This window comes from Bos indicus, chromosome 27, assembly GCF_029378745.1.
Source record: "Bos indicus isolate NIAB-ARS_2022 breed Sahiwal x Tharparkar chromosome 27, NIAB-ARS_B.indTharparkar_mat_pri_1.0, whole genome shotgun sequence".
Classification (NCBI taxonomy): domain Eukaryota; kingdom Metazoa; phylum Chordata; class Mammalia; order Artiodactyla; family Bovidae; genus Bos; species Bos indicus.
The window spans coordinates 20,084,632-20,107,281 of record NC_091786.1 but is presented as its reverse complement, the minus strand read 5'-3'; the positions used below and the strand labels follow the sequence as shown (position 1 = coordinate 20,107,281).

Here is a 22,650-nt window from a genome sequence, read left to right as displayed (position 1 = left end):
ACGAGAACCAAAGATGACCAACATTGAGAGTTTGGGAGATGCATAGGAATGAGCAAGGAAGACTGAGAAGGGATTACTAGTGAAGTAGAGGAAAACTAAGAGGCTGTGGGGTCCTGGAGCCTGGGGAAGAGAGGGTATCAAGGAGGAGGGAGCAATCCCAGTTGATAAATATGTTCAAATGGGAAGTAAAATAGGGACTGAGAACTTAACAGTGAGAGATTAAACTCTTGTTTGATTACTATGCTCTGAAGACCCCTTGAATTTAATCTCAAAAGTTCTACCAAAATGAAAAACATATACCAGTGTGTGAGTTGATGGGATATCTGAGTTTGTTCTATCCAAATTACAGAGATTTTGTTCTGTTAGGCAAGCCTAACTTTCTTATATTCTGAAGATAACCTGTAGAAAATTTCATGAGAGCAGTAACCGTGTCTGGTTACCATTGTAGCCTGGTGCCTGACACAGAGTAACATTCAAGACATAACTTCTCTTTAATGAATGGGTGCTCACTGAACTTGTTAATTGACCCTTTTGTGATCACAGTAGACATTTCAAGCTTCGGAGAACATGAATCCTTTATGAGAGAATTATCTGCTTCAGCTTTTTATTATTTGATCACTCAGATGTTCATAAAGAAGTTTGTAATGTTTTTACAGTTTCAGTTTATTATGGGCCAAGTTGTACCATCACCCCGCACCCTACTCATGTTGAAATCCCAACCCCCAGTACCTCAGAACATGACTCTATTTGGAGACTGAGCCTTTAAGGAGGTAATTAAGTTAAAATTAGGTTGTTAGAATGAATCCTAATACTATATGATTGGAGGAAATTTGGACACACATGTAGAGTGACCATGTGAAGACACAGGGAAAAAATGGCTGTCCACAGGCCAAGGAAAGAGGCCACAGTAGAAACCAAACTTGCTAAATCTTGATCTTGGATTTCTGGCCTCTGGAATTGTGAGAAGATAAATTTCTGTTGTTTAAGGCACCCAGGCTGTGGTACTTTGTTATGGCAGCCCTAGTGAACTAATACATAAATGTAACAATCAAATGCCTCTTTTTTTCCTTTCTGAATATTGAAATGTAATCATTTATAGGAGAAGGCAATGGCAACCCACTCCAGTACTCTTGCCTGGAGAATCCCATGGACAGAGGAGCCTGGTGGGCTGCAGTCCATGGGGTTGCTAAGAGTCAGGCACAATTGAGCGACTTTACTTTCACTTTTCACCTCCTGCATTGGAGAAGGAAATGGCAACCCACTCCAGTATCCTTGCCTGGAGAATCCCAGGGACAGAGCCTAGTGGGCTGCCGTCTATGGGGTCGCACAGAGTCGGACACGACTGAAGTGACTTAGCAGCAGCAGCAGCACTCATTTATAATAAGGATTTAGATGACAAAATTAATTGTATAACCCATTTGAAAAGTTATAATTTAGACTATGCAAAAATATTTGCCCCGATATACTTATAAAATAATTGCTAAAAAAAATAAGTGACATGCATTTTCAGGAAGCACTCAAAGTCAGCCAACTTTGTCCAGAGATGCTATATTCGATTTTAAAAGTTTTCAGATAACTAAAATCTCCCCTGCTAATGCTAAAAGTTTAACCCATTTTAGATTAAACAAAAAAGACTTCCTAAAAGATTGCAACTTCCCCTTCCTCACCTCAGCCTTCTTAAATAGAGTATGCTGTACATAATTTAACTTCAATTTGAGGCCATCAGTCTGAGACAGATGTGTGTATGAACTGAATATCCAAAAATATCCAAGACCCTTTAGGTCCTTGGATTTTACATTCATAGTTTCATCTATTTCCTATTGACTTTAAAAGGCCAAGGAGGCGTGGAATTTGTCATTTTGCCTAGACGTTCTTCTGAATCTCAAACACTGAGAATCTGGAAGGACACATGAATGAACCACTTCAGTGGAAATGCTTAGCTAGACATCTGTATATCAATAAAGCTTTGTTTTTCTCTACTTACCATTTCTGAGCTCACATTTCTGAAAAAATTAAACAATGAAAACTCTTCATTGTGGAAATAACCAGAGATGAGAAAGAAGACTTTATCTGCAGGTGAATATTACCTCAATTTGTGGTTTGAGAATAGTCTCTGGAGCAGATGATTTTTAAAATTTGTATTGTGGTAAAATATACATAGCATAAAATTTTACTGTGCTAAGTGTACAGTTCAGCGGCATTAAGTACATTCACATTGCTATGCAAGCATCATCGTCAACCATCTCCAGCACTGCTTCATCCCAAATGACACTCTGTACCCATTAAGCAGTAACTCCCTGTTCTCCCTGTCGGCCAGCCTTCCCATTCTGCTTTCTGTTTCTATGACGGACTGTTCTAGGGACCTCGTATATATGAAATCATGTATTTGTCTTTTTTTGTCTGTTTATTTCACTGAAGCATATGTCTTTAAGGTTTATCCACGTTGCAGCATGTGTCAGAATTTCTTAATGATCTATTCCATTTTATTATATACCACATTTTTAAAATCTCTTCATTTGCTGGTGAACATTTTGGTTGATTCCACCTTGGGCTATTGTGTATGATGCTGCTGTGAACATCCATCTGCAAATACACATTCAAGTCTCTGATTTCAGTTCTTTGGGTAAATGCCTTGTTGTTGTTCAGTCGCTAAGTTGTATCTGACTCTCTGTGACCCCATGGACTGCAGCACAACAGGCTTCCCTAAATTGTTGGATTATATGGTAATCGTGTGCCTAATTTTTTGAGGCCCACCAACTGTTTTCCTGGAGTGGGTGATTTTTGTTGGAAATGTGATTCCAGAGCTGCCTATGAACATATTTAAATTTAAGGGTCCCTGAAAGTGTCTGTGAGGTCCGTATCAATGTCACCAGCACAGTTTTTAACTGCCTTGCCCTTTCACAGTGCTGCAGCAAAGTTGGTGGTTGTGGGACTGTGACTAACCCCATCTTGTCCATGCAGCAGACTTTTGCTGGGGGCTGTGTCCCTCATGAAAAGGCTGGCCATCAGGTGCGTGTTGAGACCTGCTGGCCGACTGACTGTACATAGTCTAAAATTCAACAACAGTGTTTGGATAACCAGAACACTAACGCTAACTGGTAGAAATTTTAGCCTTTCAAAGAGCAACACGTTAGCGAGTTTAAAGGGTCCATACAGGGGTAAACATGAGCTGGTGGGGCGCCATGGGGGAAACATACATGTGTCTGTGGGTGTGTCAATAACCTACCTTGTTAATTATGAGCTAGATCCTTGTACACACCACAGAGAGGAAACACGATTCATGAATGAATAGCACACTGTTTGTTTTGTCTCCAGATCTGGGGTAACTGACAATGGTTTTAGGAACAGAAAACAAAGATCAATATATATAATTGGTGGAGAGATACAAGTGGGAAACATGAGCTGCAGCTCCCACGTTGAGCAGAGGAAGAGACTCAGTCCAAATATTGATGACTGTCTTACTCAGCTCTGTACATGATTGTGTAGCACTTCCCGTTTACATTAATGAATACATCTAGTCTATAATTGGGTGGTGTTTGTGTACTACTGTGCTCTAACTCCGTGCCTTAGAGCAGTAGTTGTGCATCCCTTTCATCTGTGACCTGCCAGTTTATGATTATATTAAATTTGCTTTTGCTGCAACTGGATATATGTTCTATCTCTGCAATTACTGTCAGGCAGACTGAGCTGGTGCTGTTGATAAATGCAGTGTAGGACAGGGCTGTGATTTGCTTCAAGTAAGAGGAAGAATATAGACTGTAACTCAAGCTGAGATCAAAGAAAGATTGTGTGTGTGAGAAGTTTACTTCATGAATAGATGACAGTAAAGTTGTAAGTAAAAATACTGCTTCTTGGTGACCTAGACTGAAGGGAACCATTCTGCAGTGCTCTACTGTAGTAATTATTGCTGCTGCTAATGTTGTTTTAAATCTTTTAATTCACCCCTTTACGTGTGCCACTGTTAATTCTATTCTGATGAGCATCATAAGACTGAGGTTGGAATTATAGCTTTGCACACTTCCTTTCTCTGGAGGACTACAGAAGTGTCAGATAACTTACAAAGAACCTGGAAATATTGGTTTAATTTTTCAATATGTTATATGTGCTCTATTCTAAGTACCTTGATGATTTGGTACTCAACATATAGCTGCGAACCCTGGGAGACAGTTTTAGAAGGTCATCTGTTTCCATAGAGAAGCAAACAAGAAATGTTGATTTTTCTACTTAATAAATCATAAAGTGATTGTTTGGTCCTCTGAGTATACCAGGTAATAAGAGATTGATCTAATGACATTAAAAAATAAACTACAAAAATTGTTTCCATATGCTTTTATATGTGTATTTTTAAATGCTGAAATATCCAAAATACAAGTGGGATTTTTGCTTATTACCAATAAATACTCACATATATAAGAAACACGAGTGGTTACATTGAGCAAAATAATAACTAAGGCCGTTCCAATTCTAAAATGTGGGTTCTGACTAATGAGGGGGATGTTTACAGGATCGAAAATCCCTGCTTGACCTTCTCCCCAATAGTGGGCAACCATTATTTGAGGACCAGGCAGACCTTGGCTGGGTCCCTCAGGGCTCTGACAGTAAAGAATCTGCCTGCAAAGCAGGAGACTCAGGCTCGATCCCTGGGTCAGGAAGATCCCCTGGAGGAGGAAATGGCAACCCACTCCAGACCTCTTGCCTGGAGAACTGTGGACAGAGAAGCCTGGTGGGCTGCAGTGCACAGGTCAGCAAAGAGTCGGACCAGACTGAGCACAGCACATTATAGACCTTGTCTGAAGATGTAGTGTCCACACCAGCCTGGCTGGTTCAGAGGGGTCGGTCATGCCTCCGTGGCCAACCCAAAGAAAGGCATCTGGAATTGGAAAGGAAGGGGACTGGAGTTGAAAAGACCCAGGCGTTGTAGGAACTTGAGCTGAAGAGGAGGGACCCATACCATTCTAACAGAATAAATAAACTCATTTGCACTGAAAGCTGCAGAGCTTGCTGGCACCAGGAGTCTCCTCTATTTTAATTGAGACAGAGGGATTAGAGGATTCCAGTGAGTAAGCTTTGAAGTAAGGACACTAAGCCAGGGACCAGCCCCAAGATCAGATTTCATTGTTTAACAGCCCTGCTTAGTACACTCAGTGAGCCAGGGGTTGTCTTTCTCTTTGCTAAGGCAAAAGTGGTAGCGAGTTCTTTCAGGGCCAGAACTGGTACATCGGAAGATCAGCACATCCCCAGTGGTTGAGTACAGACATTCATTGTGTTCCCAGCCTTCCTCTAGAAGAGTTCGAAGTGAAGTGAAAGTTGCTCAGTCATGTCCGACTCTTTGTGACCGCTTGGACTATACGGTCCACAGAATTCTCCAGGCCAGAATACTGGAGTGGATAGCCATTCCCTTCTCCAGGGGATCTTTCCAACCCAGGGATCGAACCCAGGTTTTCCACATTGCAAGTGGATTCCTTACCAGCTGAGACACAAGGGGAGCCCACAAGGGAAAGTTAAGAGTTTATGCCAGATGTTTCCATAGAGCTTCTTAGGTATTGAGAGGAATGATTTGGTCAAATTGCTAAAGAAATGTGGAGAGAAATAGAACTTCTGACTTAGAAAAGTTTAGCAGTAAGAATTACAAATTCCCATTCCGGGATGGCTGTATGGTTCCACCCTTCTTCATCATCAGTTTCTACAAGTGAAGGATGTTCCTGTCAAGGAGTGTATCTGGGCAGCCAACCTTAAGACTGAGCTTTCCGTCTATGGCTGAGAAGCGGGGACAGGAAGCCCCCATGCCATCCACCAGTCTTCCCTGCATCACCTGCTCACTGTCATCCTGGAAACCCGGAGCTTGCTTCCTTCCCCAGCTCTTGAATTGAGAGCTTAGGAAAGCTAAACTCTTAAGCACTGAAATATAACCAAATGTTTGCATTTTTTGTGCCCAAAGTTTGTAAAATGACCCGTTTCCAGGTTATATTTAAGTTGGCCGATGGAAGAAGTGTGACAAAAAGAGGACATCTTAAACCCTGATCTCTAGGGCATCCCTCATCAGGAGTACCAGGTGGCGGCCCAGATGCCAGTGTGTGGGAGCAACCGGAGAAAGAACCACTCCCCTGGACGAAGAAGCCTGGGGGGCATTCACCAGATGTCACAGATCCTGGGGGCCAGGGGGAGTCCTTGAGAGGGTTTTGGAGCCAGGCAGACTTGCTGTTTAGATCCTGTGTATGTCAGTCACCCAGTCGTGTCTGACTCTTTGCAACCCTGTGGACTGTAGCCCCCCAGGCTCTTCTGTCCATAGGATTCTGCAGGCGAGGATACTGGATTGGGTTGCCATTTCCTTCTGCAGGGCGTCTTCCCAACCCAGGGATTGAACTCAGGTTTCCTGCATTGCAGGCAGATTCTTTACCATCTGAGCCACCAGGGACGCCCCATCTAGATCCTAGTGTCATAGATTATGACTGAATGACATTAGGAAAGTTACTGTACTTCTGTGAGCCTGTCTTCCCAGGTTTCAAGATTATGATAGTAATACCTTCCTTACAGATTGTTGTAAGGTTTCAATGAGATAAACATTTGAAAAAATTTAGTGCAAGTCCTGGCCTATAGAAAGCATTTAACAAACCACTGCATTCCTCTAGTTTATTCTCATCCTTGTCATTTGACCATCACCCCTCACTTGAGGCCCTGTCACCCTCCCCCTCAGTCTTTACCCCTCTCAGGCCTAAGTCTTTATTTATTTAGGCTGTGCTGGGTCTTCGTTGCTGCACTGGCTTTTCTCTGGTTGCGGCAAGTGATGGCTTCTCTTCGTTGTGGTGCATTGGCTTCTTACTGCGGTGACTTCTCTTGCTGCAGAGCCCAAGCTCTAGGGCACATGGACTCAGTAGCTGTGGCTCCTGGGCTCTTGAGCACAGGCTCCATAGTGTGGCACATGGGCTTAGTTGCTCCACGGCAATCTGGAATCTTCCCAGACCAGGGATCGAACCAATGTTCCTTGCATTGCAGGTGGATTCTCAATCACCGAACAACCAGGGAAGTCCTAAGGCTGCAGTCTTATTTCAGAGAGTGTTACGGGCTGAATTATGTCTTCCCCCAAATTTCTTCGGTTGAAGTCTTAACTTGCAGGACATCAGAATTCACAGATAAGGCCTTTAAAGAGGTAATTAAGTTACAATGAGGTCATTAGGGTGGACCCTAATTCAATATGACTGGTGTCCTTGTAAGAAAAGGAAATTTGGATCTAAAGATGGACAGGAAGAAAACTCTATGAAGATACAGGAAGATGATGGTGATCTACAGCCTAAGGAGAGAGGCCTCAGAAGGAATCAGTCCTAGTGACACCTGGATCTCCAACTGGATGCCTCTAGGGCTGTGAGGAAATAGCTGTTTGATGTAGAAGTCACCCAGTCTGTGGTACTTTACCAAATTGACTAATACAGGAGCCGTCACTAAAGACTTGGGGTGGGAGGGACATCTGCTCTCATAGCCTAGCAGGTAGGGAAAGAGAAAGAGGGCAGCGTCCTGTCTGCCTGATAGAAGGGAGGGGAGTGTGGATGCTGCAAACTCAAAAAAGGCTCGCTTGACACCGAGTAGCGAATTTTTGTAGTATTGTTCATTGATAATTTTGTGATGTTGTTTCAGGTACATTAAGCATTACAGAGGCTCCTGGTGGCTGATATGGAAGCCTGACCACCCAGATAACACATGACTTGAATAACCTCTGGATCATAATATGTTTGGTTTTTTTACAACTTTTATTAGAGTATAGTTGATTTCCAGTGTTGTGTTAGTTGCAGGTGTACAGCAAAGTGGATCAGCTATACATATACATTTATCAATCTTTTTTTAGATTTTTCTCCCATACAGGCCATTACAGAGTATTGAGTAGTATTCCCTGTGCTATACAGTAGGTTTCTTATTATCTATTTTATGTAGAGTGTATGTGTTAGTCTCTCAGTTGTGTCTGACTCTTCATGGCCCCATGGACTGTAGCCTGCCAGACTCCCAGGGACAAGAGCCTGGTGGGCTGCCGTCTATGGGGTCGCACAGAGTTGGACACGATTGACGTGACTTAGCAGCAGCAGCAGCAGACTCCTCTGTCCATGGGATTTCCCAGGCAAGAATACTGGAGTGGCTTGCCAGAATACTGGAGAAGGAAATCCTTCTGTAATGGATCTTTCTGAGGAATCAAACCCGCATCTTCCGTGCGTCCTGCACTGCAGACAGATTCTTTACCATTGCTGCTGCTGCTGCTGCTAAGTCACTTCAGTCGTGTCCGACTCTGTGCGACCCCATAAATGGCAGGCCACCAGGCTCCCCCGTCCCTGGGATTCTCCAGGCAAGAACACTGGAGTGGGTTGCCATTTCCTTCTCCAATGCATGAAAGAGAAAAGTGAAAGTGAAGTCACTCAGTTGTGTCCGACTCTTATCGACCCCATGGACTGCAGCCTACCAGGCTCCTCCGTCCATGGGATTTTCCAGGCAAGAGTTCTGGAGTGGGGTGCCATCGCCTTCTCTGCTTTACCATTGACTTCTTCCCAAATCACACAATTCCTCCAGTCCTCACAGTGAGATGCTGATGCCTGCCAAGCCCTGTCAGAACATGAACTGGCCTTGGTTGGGTGGGGGTAGGGGCAAAGCTGAGAGAAGAGCTCTGGAAGGAATAGAGAAAGAATATGTAGTTTTTTTTTTAATTCACTGATTTAGTGTTCTCTCATTATGTTAATTTGCCCACATTGTAATTCACCCGCTTTCTTTTTTTTTTGCTTATTCATTCATTTTTCCAGCAGTTTATTCCCATCTACTTGGTATTTCACTCCTGCAAGCTAGAAGTGCATCGTGTGCTTCTTTCTTCAGATTGTTTATAAAACTGTTAACACTCAACTTTGGGGAACTCCTCCTCTCAACGTTTCACTGTTTAGCGATTTATTGTATTTATGCTCCATAATCAACTAACATCTAGTGAGCTCCTCGTAAGTACCAGGTTCTGTTCTAGGTGCTTTTGCTTATATTACCTAATTGATTTCTCAAAGCAGCCCCATGAGTAAATATTAAGGTAAGGCTGAGTTGAGGGTAAATACTTCGGCTGAGATAAAACATCAACCCCAGGCACAGCCAGGAGTCAGACCTTGGTGACGGACATGGAAAAGGAACAACGAAAAAACAATTACAGATTGTGCTAAGAAACTGTGTGGCCAGAGTGGCTGAAGTGCAGAGCATGAGATGGGGAGTGGCATGAGATGAGGTTATCAGCCAGGAAGGCAGGGACTTCAGTTGTCAGTAAAATCACAATGACGTGTGAGGATCACAAAGGAAAATGCAGTTTGATAAAGTTAAACATGTAAGTAAATTTGTTGTAAAGAAAATAAATTTTAAAACATAGGAAGAAAAGAATGCAGTTGAAATTCAACTGAAATATCAATGTGAATAATGTATTTGTCTTCGGGCTGTCATTAAAATGGTCTAGCAGCAGTGTCACCAGTATTCATGGGACTGATTTGATGTATTTCCCCCACTGCCCCAATTCTGAGCTCTATTACATTCAAAGTGAACTGATGCTTCTTGGAAAGTACCCCAAAGGACAGAGGATCTTGCTTCAAGGGGTTTTCACTGGCCAGTTTCACCAAAGAATTCACTGTCAGCTCAACAGAGCCTTTCCAAAAGAGAGCAATGAATTCTTTTAGAGTAACTTGAGTACTGAGATTTAGTAGAGAGAATATTGGTGACCTTGATGGGACTGATAGCAGTGGAATGTTGGGGGTGCAGAACCAGCTGGTGTTGATCAAGAAAGTAACCAGAAATTAGGGGGCAGAGGCTGTGCATTTGGATGATTGTTAAAATAAGTTTTCCTGGGAAAGGACAAGCAAAATGGAATGACAGCTAGAGACATGAGATCTCAAAGGAGGGAGATTGTTAGGACAGGAGATATTAAATACCTTTGTGGTGCTATTCCTGTTTCCATCTTAATTTTCTGAATCTGAGCCTCTTCTGTTAGGTTAATTGAAATTGTTTTACTGTTTTAATGTCCTTGTTTTGTTTTGTTTTTTTCATCAGTTTCAACTTCTAACTAAAATGGTCCCATAAACTCTTAAGCTTTTTGAGAAAAGGGGTAGTCTCACTTACCATCTTATCGTCAGTGCTGTAACTATGGTATAATCAGTGAACGTTTTCCAATAAATGAGTTAAAGATCAGCAGAAAAAAATAGAGCTTGGCTGTAAAGTCATCCTCACTAGAACCAGTTCTTCACTTTTGATGCTCTTCATTATCAGACAGAATCTATGAGGCTAAGATATGCCTGTGTGAGACTGCCCTGGTGGATTTATAGAGAAAAGGTACTGTGTTTATGCAATACAAGCAAATGAGTCCTCCAAAACAGAGAGTTTGAATTGGAAGACAAGGAAAAGAAAATTGAAATCAAGAGAAGAAATAAAAAGATCACAGCAGTATACATTTGTGTTGAAAATACTTAAAACCAAATTGTTCTGGAAAAAAATTATGTAACTGTTCTTTGCTAATTTAAGAGAGAAAGTACTTTTTTTTTTTTTTTTTACCTATTATGAAGGCAGGTTTTAGTATCTGAAGTTTTGGGTTTGGGATGTACTCAGGACTAACAGTTGAACTAGGTTCAAGTTACTGACAGTTTAACAGTGGGGGAGGGTGAGTGCTACTTATCAATAGGTAACCTTTTTGACAGCAAACTATCGATTGTGTAATCGCCAAAGCAAAACTTTTAAAAAACCAGTTGGTAAAATATAGGACTGGATGGATCTTTGAGATGAACCTTCACTTTTAATCAAGATGAAATTTAAATCAATCTAGACTGAATTGACTCTAATATTTTTAGAGCTGCTTAGAGAATAGGATTGGAGAGCATCTCTAGGCAATCATGTGGGTGTATATACAAAGTTAATTTGGATAGGATTATTTGTAGTCAAGTTTTTAGAATATGACAAAGGATTTTGTTGTTTTCTGTCTAGCAGATATATACATTTCATTTGCTAGCCATAATTCCAATTTATTTATAATCAATAATAAACTTAGCTTCAGAATTGATACAGAAGATCAACACTTGTCTTAATAGACTATTTCCAAAATTAAATTAGATTATAGATTCAATGTGTGATGATTAATTTCATGTGTCAACTTGGCTAGGCTATGGTAGCCAGCTGTTTGGTTACAGATCAGTCTAACTGTTGCTGCTTTATTTTATTTTATTTCATTTTATTTTATATTGAAGTATAGCTGATTAACAATGGTGTAGTAGTTTCAGGTAGACAGCAAAGAGCCTCAGCCAAGCATATACATGTGTACATTCTCCCCCAAACTCCCCACCTGTCCTGGCTATGTGAAGCCATTTTTAGATGTGATTAACATTTAAGTCAATAGACTTTGGGTAAAGCTGGTTACCTTTTAGAATGTAGGTGGGCCTCATCTAATCAGTTGAGGGCATTAAGAGCAAAGACTGAGATCCCTTGAAGAAGAGGCACCTCTGCCTCTGGACTACTATCAGATCCAAGATTGCAGTGGTATCCCTGGCTCTCCCGCTTGCCAGCCTGCTCTGTAGATTTTGGACTCGCCAGCCCCATAACCATGTAAGGCAATATTTAAATTAATATTCATTCATTCTCTAACCCTTTTCCCTTTCTCTTTCTCCCTTTCCCTCCTCCCTCCTTCCCTCCCTGTCTCTCTGCACACATGCGCATGCGCATGCAAACACACACACACACCCATTGGTTCTGTTTCTCTCTTTTTAAAAAAAAATTATTTTTTAATTGAAACATAATTGCTTTACATAATTTTATTGTTTTCTGTCAAACATCAACATAAATCAGCCATAGATGTATGTAATGTCACCTCCCTCCCATCTCCCTCCCCATCCCACCCCTCTCGGTTGATACAGAGCTCCTTTGAGTTCCCTGAGACATACTCTGGAAATTTCCATTGGCTATTTATTTTATATATGGTAATATAAGTTGCCATGTTACTCTCTTCATACATCTCACCCTCCCCCCATGTCCATTCATCTGTTCTCCATGTCGTTTTCTCCATTGCTGCCTTGCAAATAAATTCATTGGTACCACCTTTCTGGATTCCATATATATGCATTAGTATACAATATTTATATTTCTCTTTCTGACTTACTTCACTCTGTATAATAGGCTCTAGGTTCATCCACCTCATTAGAACTGACTCAAATGCATTCCTTTTTATGGCTGAGTAATATTGTGTATATGTACCACAACTTCTTTATCCATTCATCTGTTGATAGACATCTAGGTTACTTCCATGTTCTAGCTATTGTATAGTGCTGAAATGAACATGTATCTTTTTCAATTTTGGTTTCCTCAGTGTATATGCCTAGGAGTGGTATTTCTGGGTCATATGGTAGTTTTATTCCTAGTTTTTTTACGGAATCTCCATACCATCTTCCATAGTGGCTGAATCAGTTTACATTCCCACCAACAGTGCAAGAGGGTTCCCTTTTCTCCACACCCTCTCCAGCATTTATTGTTTGTAGACTTTTGATGATGGCCATTCTGACCAGTGTGAGGTGATATCTCATTGCCGTTTTGATTTGCATTTCTCTAATAATGACTATATTGAGCATCTTTTCATGTGTTTGTCAGCCATCTGTATGTCTTCTTTGGAGAAATGTCTATTTAGGTCTTTTTCCCACTTTTTGAGTGGGTTGTTTGTTTTTCTGGTATTGAGTTGTATGCTTGTATACTTTGGAAAGTAATATTTTGTCAGTTGTTTCACTTGCTATTATTTTCTCCTCTTCTGAGGGTTGTCTTTTCACCTTGTTTCTAGTTTCCTTTGCTGTGCAAAAGCTTTTAAATTTAATTAGGTCCCTCCTGTTCAGTTTAGTTCAGTTCAGTCACTCAGTCGTGTCCAACTCTTTGCAATCCCATGAACTGCAGCATGCCAGGCTTCCCTATCAATCACCAACTCCCAGACCTTTCTCAAACTCATGTCCATTGAGTCAGTGATGCCATCCAACCATCTCATCCTCTGTCATCCCCTTTTCTTCCCACCTTCAATCTTTCCCAGCATCAGGGTCTTTTCAAATGAGTCAGTTCTTCGCATCAGATGACTAAAGTATTGGAGTTTCAGCTTCAGCATCAGTCCTTCCAATGAATATTCAGGACTGATTTCCTTTAGGAAGGACTGGTTGGATCTCCTTGCAGTCCAAGGGACTCTCAAGAGAGTCTTCTCCAACACCACAGTTCAAAAGCATCAATTCTTCGGTGCTCAGCTTTCTTTATAGTCCAACTCTCACATCCATACATGGCTACTGAAAAAACCATAGCTTTGACTAGACGGACCTTTGTTGGCTTGTTTGCTTTTATTTTTATTTCCATTACTCTAAGAGGTGGCTCATAGAGGATCTTGCTTTGATTTATGTCATCGAGTATTCTGCCTATGTCTTTCTCTAAGAGTTTTATAGTTTCTGCACATACATTTAGGTCTTTAATCCATTTTGAGTTTATCTTTGTGTACAGTGTTAGGAAGTGTTCTAATTTCATTCTTTTAAATGTAGCTGTCCAGTTTTCCCAACACCACTTATTGAAGAGGCTAACTTTGCCCCATTGTATATGGCCTACTTTGTCAAAAATAAGGTACCATAGGTGCGTGGGTTTATTTTTGGGTTCTCTTGTTCCATTGGTCTGTTTTTCTGTTTTTGCGCCAGTACCATACTGTCTTGATGACTATAGCTTTGTAGTATAATCTGAAGTCAGGAAGGTTGATTCCTCCAGCTCTATTCTTCCTTCTCAAGACTGCTTTGGCTATTTGGGGTCTTTTGTGTTTTCACATGAAGTGTGAAATTTTTTGTTTTACTTCTGTGAAAAATGCCATTGGTAATTTGATAGGGGTCTCACTGAATCTGTAGATTGCATTTGGTAGTATAGTCATTTTCACAATATTGATTCTTCCTATCCAGGAACATGGAATATCTCTCCATCTGTTTATGTCATCTTTGATTTCTTTCATCAGTGTCTTATAATTTTCTATGTACCATTCTTTCATCTCCTTCGGTAAGTTTATTCCTAGATATTGAGTTCTTTTTGTTGCAATAGTGAATGGGATTGATTTCTTAATTTCTCTTTCTGATTTTTCATTGTTAGTATATAGGAATGCAAGTCATTTCTGTATATTGATTTTGTATCCTGTGACTTTGCTAGATTCACTGATTAGCTCTAGTAATTTTCTGATAGTATCTTTAGGGTTTCCTATGTATAGTATCATGTCATCTGCAAACAGTGAGAGCTTTACTTCTTTTCTGATCTGGATTCCTTTTATTTCTTTTTCTTCTCTGAATGCCATAGCTAGGACTTCCAAAACAATGTTGAATGATAGTGGTAAGAGTTGACACCCTTGTGTTGTTCCTGATCTTAGGGGGAATATTGAGAATAAAGTTTGCTGTGGGCTTATCATATATGGCCTTTACTATGTTGAGGTAGGTTCCCTCTGTGCCCATTTTTTTGAAGAGTTTCAATCATAAATGGGTGCTGAATGTTGTCAAAGGCTTCTTCTGCATCTATTGAGATTATCATATGATTTTTATCTTCCAATTTGTTAATATGGTGTGTCACATTGATTAATTTGCATATGTTGAAGAATCCTTGCATCCCTGGAATAAACCTGACTTAATTATGGTGTATGAGCTTTTTAATGTGTTGTTGAATTCTGTTTGCTAGAATTTTGTTGAGGATTTTTGCATCTATGTTCATCAGTGATATTGGCCTGTAGTTTTCTTTTTTGTGTTGTCTTTGTCTGGTTTTGGTATCAGGGTGATGGTGGCCTCATAGAATGAGTTTGGAAGTGTTCCTTCCTCTTCAATTTTTTGAAAGAGTTTCAGAAGGCTAGGTATTAGCTCTTTTCTAAGTGTTGGATAGAATTCACCTGTGAAGCTATTTGGTCCTGGGCTTTTGTTTTTGGGGAGAATTTTTAATCACAATTTCGATTTCAGTGCTTGCAATTGGGTTGTTCATAATTTCTGTTTCTTCCTGGTTTAGTCTTGGAAGATTGAACTTTTCTAAAATTCTGTCCATTTCTTCCAGGTTATCCATTTTATTGTCATATAGTTGCTCGTAATAGTCTCTTATAATCCTTTATATTTCTGCATTGTCTGTTGTAACCTCTCCTTTTCCATTTCTAAATTTGTTGATTTGATTCTTCTCTTTTTTTTTCTTGATGAGTCTGGCTAAAAGTTTGTCAATTTTGTTTATCTTCTCAAAGAACCAGCTTTTATTTTTATTAATCTTTACTATTGTTTCTTTCATTTCTTTTTCATTTAGTTCTGCTCTGTTTTTTATGATTTATTTCCTTCTGCTACTTTTGGGCTTTTTGTTGTTGTTCTTCTTTTTCCAGTCATTTTAGGTGTAAAGTTAGGTTGCCCATTTGATGTTTTTCTTGTTTCTTGAGTTGCTATAAACTTCCCACTTAGAGGGCTTCCCTTGTGGCTCAGCTGGTAAAGAATCCGCCCACAATGTGGGAGAGCTGGGTTCATCTCTGGGTTGGGAAGATCCCCCTGGAGAAGGGAAAGACCACCCACTCCAGTATTCTGGCCTGGAGAATTCCATGGACTGTATAATCCACGGGGTCGCAAAGAGTAGGACACAACTGAGCGACTTTCACTTTCACTTCCCTCTTAGAAGTGCTTTTGCTGCATCCCATAGGTTTTGAGTTGTCGTGTTTTCATTGTTATTTGTTTTTAGGAATTTTTTTATTTCCCTTTTGATTTCTTCAGTAACCTGTTATTTAGAAACGTATTGTTTAATCTCCATGTGCTTGTATTTTTTACAGTTTTTTTTCTTGTAATTGATATCTAGTCTCATAGTGTTGTGGTTCTGTTTCTCTGGAGAAGGAACATACAGGGGTTGAAGAGCTTTCTCTATAGAGGGCCTGATGGTGAATATTCTGGGCTCTGCAGGCTGTACTCTGCCTGTCACAACTACCCAGCTCTCCACTGCCGCAGAGAGATAGCTGTGTCATGAAGGAGTGTGTCTGTGTTCCAAAAAACTCTGTTTAGAGAAACAGGTGGCTGGCTGTATTTGAATTGAGAACTGTAGTTTACTGACCCTTGGATTAAATGTAACTTGATAATTCACACAGAAGAGATAAGTGAGGTATATCTTTTTTTTTTTTTTTTTTTTTTAGTATGTATTTTTAAGGATGTTTACTTAAGCCAGGTTTGGAACAAGAAGCAGTGTGTCACCCTTTGGTATGTTCGGGGTTATTAGTGGCTGACATTCTGACTCTGCATCCTTGGTTTTATCTGTTTGATTTTTATACAAGAATTTCTTAAGGATCAATACTACGACAAAAGTATCACACATCAGTTCTAACCTGATAGCTGAGCAGTCAGCCTTTTCTCTAACATCCCAGTTTGTTTCTCAGAGGAATGACTAAAGAGGGAGGAAGTGGGTTAAGCTGTAGAAAGCGTAGCTGGAAGACACAACTGGCTGCCCAGTCGACCAGCCTTGAAGTTTCTTGATGGTTCCAGGTTCCAAGATGTAATTCTTAAAAGCTTTTATTTGACTCTTGCCAAAAGGAACATTCTTGCTAATACTGGTAATAATTTATCATTCCTACTCTCTCTCTTCCAATATACCACCAGTGCCAAGAAAGTACTTTAATTCTTTAGGCTCTTTCAACAAGGCAGAGGTCTTGTTTCCTCATTGTACTGCAATTAATCAGGGAGGAGTTTTACATCCTGCAGGTAGATTGGAATATTAGAAATCTCCAAAGCAAAGTATTATCATGGTAGGCTAAGAAACCCGAAAGAAATTAGGCTAATCCAAGATAAAATTAGGCAGATACACTTCTGAAATGAAAATTAAAATCATGTCCCACAGTGTGACTATCCTGTGTATTTAGGTGGCCACCAGATGGGCAGGGGAAGTATTTTAGGGTAAGAACAGTGGTGCTCGTATTGCCAGCTGTAAACTACGTCTAATTCTCTGGAATGATTATAAAAAGTAGGCATTTTTTTTAAGTCATTGTTTTTATTCATTATGTTGAACAGATGGTGTCACATCCAATATAGGTCTTGTCTCTTTAAAGTGAAGGTCTCATGTGGACTGACTGCCATATCAGCAATAGGATTTTTGTGTCTCCTCATCACCCTCTGTAAGGATGAGTCCCACCATCTTTGTTTCTACTCCCAAGTTTCTGGAAGGACACATCTATATTAAAGGCAAGATATGAAATCTAAGTCATTTTCCACCTTTTTTTTTTCACTTTGTAAAGCCTGTTTGCAGTCAGAATTTTGCATGGATGTCTTTCAGAGGTTTGTACAAATATAACTTGTCTCTTTGTAGTTTTTCTTCATTCGTGGTCCCTGTTCCTCTATGATATCTTTTACAATTAGTGTTCACAAAATTAACTGTCATGTATTATAATTGCTGGTATATTTGGACGGCTTACTGTGTGCCAGCCTGTGTTAAGTACTTTACACTTATTAGCTCTTTTAATTCCACAGCAGCTCTAGTAATACTGCATTTGTTACTCCTGCACTCACTTCATGGTGGAATATCTGTTAAATAGGGTCACTGTGAAACTAGCGGGAGGCAGAGATGGAGCGGGGCTTCGCCTGTCTTCATCTGGAGTCTTTGCTCTTTAGTTCTGTTATGCTTGGTAAGGTTCTTTATGATTTTGACACACTGACCTATTAAAAAATAAGATACTAAAGAAGACTCAAAATTAAGAGGCAAAATCTTATAAACGTATAAAACCTTTCTGTCTTCTTTTAAAGTTGCTTGAAGCCCAGTGGAAACCAATGCCTTCTTCAAGAATTTCCTTTTTTAGGGGATCAGGTACCACTTGGTCTTCTGTCCCTGCTTTGTGTAATGCGGTGTTGTCTTCACTTCTGGGGGGTGTAGGCCAGCAGGCATTGCAGATAGGTTGCTTTTGGTTCTGCAGATTACTAGTTGAGTTTCTACAGTGTGCTAAGATGACAGGTGAAAAAAATAACTATGTTCTTGAAATTTCCGAGTCCACAGAAGAAAGAATTGTTTCTCACAGGTCTGCATTGGGATTCCACTTGTACGTGATTCAAATTCATGATGTTTACTTCTGTTTGTCAGTGTTTTCATTCGGCAAACGTTTATGAAACAGATGCTCTGTGCTAGTTGTTTTGCTTCAAAAAGGAACTAATTTTAATAAGATTCAGCAGAGCCCAAAGTCATAATATTTTCGTCACATGCATAAAACTTTAAAATTGAAAACAAAAATCTCAGATAGAAATAACTAATATGCTGCTCATTGTGACTTGTAGTAAAGCTCATCTGCCTCCATTTTCTTTTAATAAAAATATAAATAGCTATGTTCATTTACCTCAAAAACTGGTTATTAGAAAATATAGTAAAGGTGTTTATAAGAGATTCGAAATTTCTATATGTGTGCAGTTGGAGAATAAGTATCAGCCTAATTTTTAAACAGACCAAAATGAAATTCTGTGAAATAAGTAATACTGGATAAAACTCAAAATTCACATTAAAATCCAGTATTATTTTTGGAAGATCTGTCATAAATATGATCAGTATTGCTATTTAATTCTCACATTGATATAAATAATTAAAATACATTTAACTTAACATCTATTTTTTCCAAAATTGAGCCTGTATTTTCCATATATTGTCTTTATATATTAATCTATATGTATTGGAAACATGAGTAAATAACTTTAAATGGTTATTTATGAATGAAAGAGAAAATAACATTGTATTCTATGTGGTTTTGTCATAGAGAGGGATATTGAAACTGACAGCTCCTCCCCTAAGTTGAAAATTATGACAGGGACTTTCCAGGTGGTCTAGTGGTTAAGACTCCAAGCTTCCAGTGCAGGGGGGCTTAGGTTTGATCCTTGGTCAGGATTCTAAGTTCCCACATGATGCTTGGTGCAGCAAAAAGAACAAAATTACAAGATAAACCATTGACCTCATAATGAGGTAAACATGGTTGCAAGAAGATCAATTTCCTCAGTAAAATAAAGCACAACCAAGTGTGGTCCATACATATGTTAATGACATAGGTCAGTTTCAAAGTTTTGGCACTGCCATTTAAAGAAAGTGTTAGTCATTCAGTCGTGTCCGACTTTTTGTGACCCCATGGACTGTGGCCCATCAGGCTCCTCTGTCCATGGGATTCCCCAGGCAAGAATACTGGAGTGGGTAGCCATTTCCTTCTCCAGGGGATCTTCCTGAACCAGGGATCGAACCCAGGTCTCCTGCAATGCAGGCAGATTGTTTATTTTTACTGGTATTTATTAAGTCATTTGAAAGTAGTTATACACAACTTTATTTAGAACATATGTAACAAATATGGGATTACTTCACAGAGTACATAAAAGTCTCTCAAAAAGTAAAAGAGAAGAGATAGAAAAAATCAGAGGAGATAGGAAAAACCAATCATTTAATTTTTTTAAGAAAAATTATTTTTTAAAGTTCACTAGTAATCAGAGAAATGAATACTAAAACAGTGATTTTTATTTTGGGCAAAATGTTGACAAAAATGAAAGACATTTTACATTCATAGGAAATTTGATAGGCTCAGAATTTTTGTGGAGTATAATTGATACAACCTTTTTGGACTTTCACATTTTACTCTATAAATGTTATCAGAATTATTTTCCATAAACATGCATCCACGAGTAAATCATTTAACTGAAAAAAAAAATCTGTGAATTTTGAAGTACATTAAAGAAAAGCAAGCTGTGAAGGACAGAAATAGCTCTTCAGAAGATACCTTTGAATGCATATCCAGCCAATAGATTAACAGTCCAGGACGAAAAACTTATTACCTCATACTGATCATACTTTTTCTTTTTAATGTCATTTTGTTTTACTGTTTCAGTTCTGACAACTAGAGTCATAGGTTAGCAAATACATTTTCATTAAAACACCAGAACCTCTGGAATGGTCATTAAGGGTCATTCATACATAAATGCACAAATGGATTCAAATTGCTTTTGCATTTCCTTCGATTAGCTGCAGGGGTAGAAATTTTGATCCAAGGAAGAACTGTAGTTAATTTTAGAGCATTTTAAAGAAGGGGAAGTCAGGGCCCAGAGAGAAATGCGTGACAGGAGTAGTGGGGTTGGACAGAAAAGACAGCTCTGTCCTTCCTCTGCCCTACATCAGCCACTTCAGGGATTCTCTGAGAAAGTGCCCTCTGACTCCCTCTTGCCTCTGATGAGCAAGCACACTTGTGTTACAGGCCATTTGTAAGTCAAAGATCATCTCATTCTGCCTGTCCCATCCTGGGGATCAGGAATGTTAGCAGAAATTGAAAGACCAGGAAATATTTAAAGGAGCCACATCAAGATTGGTGAGAAATCTGAAGATCTGCCTTTTAGATTTTCTGTTTATAGCTACAGATTGGAAGCCTGTATATCATAGGTAGGATCCACAGGAGGCTCATTTCGGCACACCCTGATCTTACAGTCGTTCTTAAATCAGTCCAGTAAGAGAATGGGCTGCTCTCCAAAACTGTGGTTCCCACTGGCTCGAGAAATGACTGAACTGTAGCCCTCCTGGGAAGGAGGTTGGTCTGATCAGGTAATCTTAAAAATCTCTCACAGCATTACCCTCTAATTCCGATGTTACTAATGCAAATGAAATTATACTCCAGGACAAAGGCTGAAAATCCTGTCTGCCTTTTAGTAGCTGAATAAAAACAAAAATGCATCAGGAAACAAAGTCAAATCTAGACTTGCTACTACTAAGATAAGGCAGACTGTCCCAAAGATTTGAGTACAAATGGAGGGAGACCTCATGGGAAACAAAGCAAGCGGACCATGCAGAAGACTTAGAGAACATATAGTTGCCAAGAGGGAAGGATGAGGGGCGGGGTAGTTAGGGAGTTTGGAATGGACATTTACACACTGCTATTATTTAATGGATAAACAACAAGGACCTACTGTTCCCTACGGGGAGCATAGCACAGGGAACTCTGCTCAATGTTATATGGTAGCCTGGATGGGAGGGGGTTTGGGGCAGAATGGTAGTGATTGGTGGTTTAGCCACTAAGTCATGTCCAACTCCTGCAAACCCAGGGACGGTAGCCTGCCGGGCTCCTCTGTGCTCTGTCTATGGGATTTCTCCAGCAGGAATACTGGAGTAGGTTGCCATTTTCTTCTCTAGCTGGGAGAGGACGAATCCTTGTATACCTGTGGCTGGGTCCCTTCGTTGTCCACCGGAAACTATCACAACGTTGTTAGTCGGCTGTACTGCAATGTAAGATAAAAAGTTTAAATGGCAAAAAACAAAAACAGAAAGAAAGGAAACGGCTAGGGTTACTGAGTCGGGTTTCTTGTCCCAGCTGGTTTGAGCTCGTGGTCCCAGTCCTCATCTACCTGCCACCTTGCAGTATTCACAGCAGCCCCTCAGAGACGGCAGTTTCTTGGGCCCCTCGTTGTACGGTAGGAAGCAGTTAGCCATTGGGCATAAGAATTTGTACTTTCAGAAATCCGGCAAGAGAAGTCTGTGCAGTGGACATGATTTTTTTTTTTTATTTTAATTTTCCTTCTGGAGAGCTAACTCAGTGGTTGCCAGCTTACAAAGAGCAATCGGTGTCTCTGGGAGTGTGATGAGCTAGCAAACCTTTATCTGAACTCTGTAGTTGAAAGGAAACCTGAGAAACCAATCAATAAAGGGGGAAGACTCACCAGGGCCACACTTGATGGGGTTTCTTTCCTGCGTGGGAGCCAAGGCTGGGATACCTAGCAGGGCCTGGCTGAAGGCCCAGCCTCCCCTCCCCACCTCTTCCACAATACTCACCTCTCCTCTAAACAGTCTAACAAATATTTAAAGAACGTTGGCTTGGAAAGAGCTAAATTATTAACCTACTCAAGACCTTATGTCTCTTTCAGGCCCTGTGTTTGCTATAAGCTTCATATAACATATTGCCTGTCTCTTTTCTCTATTTTTATAGTGTCCATGGAAAACATTGGAGAACAAGGTAAGATACATCATTGCTTTAGATCTGAAATTTTAAAGATAGTTTGAGAAAATAAATAGCATTCATTTAGATTTGATTAATAAATGATACTTTGAGAATGTTGAAGTCAAGATGGGGTAAAAAGACATCTCAGGCTGAATTCTCTGAGACGCTTAGCAGAGACCTCTGGCCTGAAACAGCAGTCATTGTGCCAAAGACTTTGGTGGCTTGCAGATACAGGAATATCAACAATCTCCTGTTTCCACACAGAGTGTGACCCCGTACCTGAGTCACCTACATAATTCATGAAAAAGATCGTTGGCTCTATTCCTTGATCATCTCACACTGATTTTAGGTGCCTTATTAGATAATTGGATGTTTTAATGATTCTGTAACAGAAATATCATCTTCCTTTAAAAAGCTGAAATTGCTGTTAAAGGTTTAAAAATACCAAACATGCTATATTTTAAATTCACATATTTTTTCTACACAATTAAGTTATATATTAATGTATTATCCAATACACTGGGTACCAAATTAATATTTTAGATTTACATAGGGTTTCAAGGCCAATACACAACATGGAGTGTGTTTGTATGCATTATCTAAGAAGAATATTCAGAATGCTTTTCTTAATCATCGCATGTGGTCAGTAAGAAACTTAAACTCCTCTTGGAGGAATTCTCTCTTTGTTCAGATGATCTCTGGTTAAAACTGTG

The 22,650-nt window shown here is 39.9% G+C and overlaps 1 protein-coding gene across 1 annotated transcript in view; it reads left to right on the top strand.

The window, feature by feature from the left end:
- The window catches only part of ZDHHC2 (zinc finger DHHC-type palmitoyltransferase 2), a 67,869-nt gene that overhangs the window by 10,221 nt on the left and 34,998 nt on the right, over positions 1-22,650 (top strand). Inside the window, exon 2 of the mRNA XM_070781762.1 lies at positions 21,926-21,952. Within this exon, the coding sequence (XP_070637863.1) occupies positions 21,926-21,952 (27 nt within the window). The remainder of the gene's footprint in view (positions 1-21,925; positions 21,953-22,650) is intronic.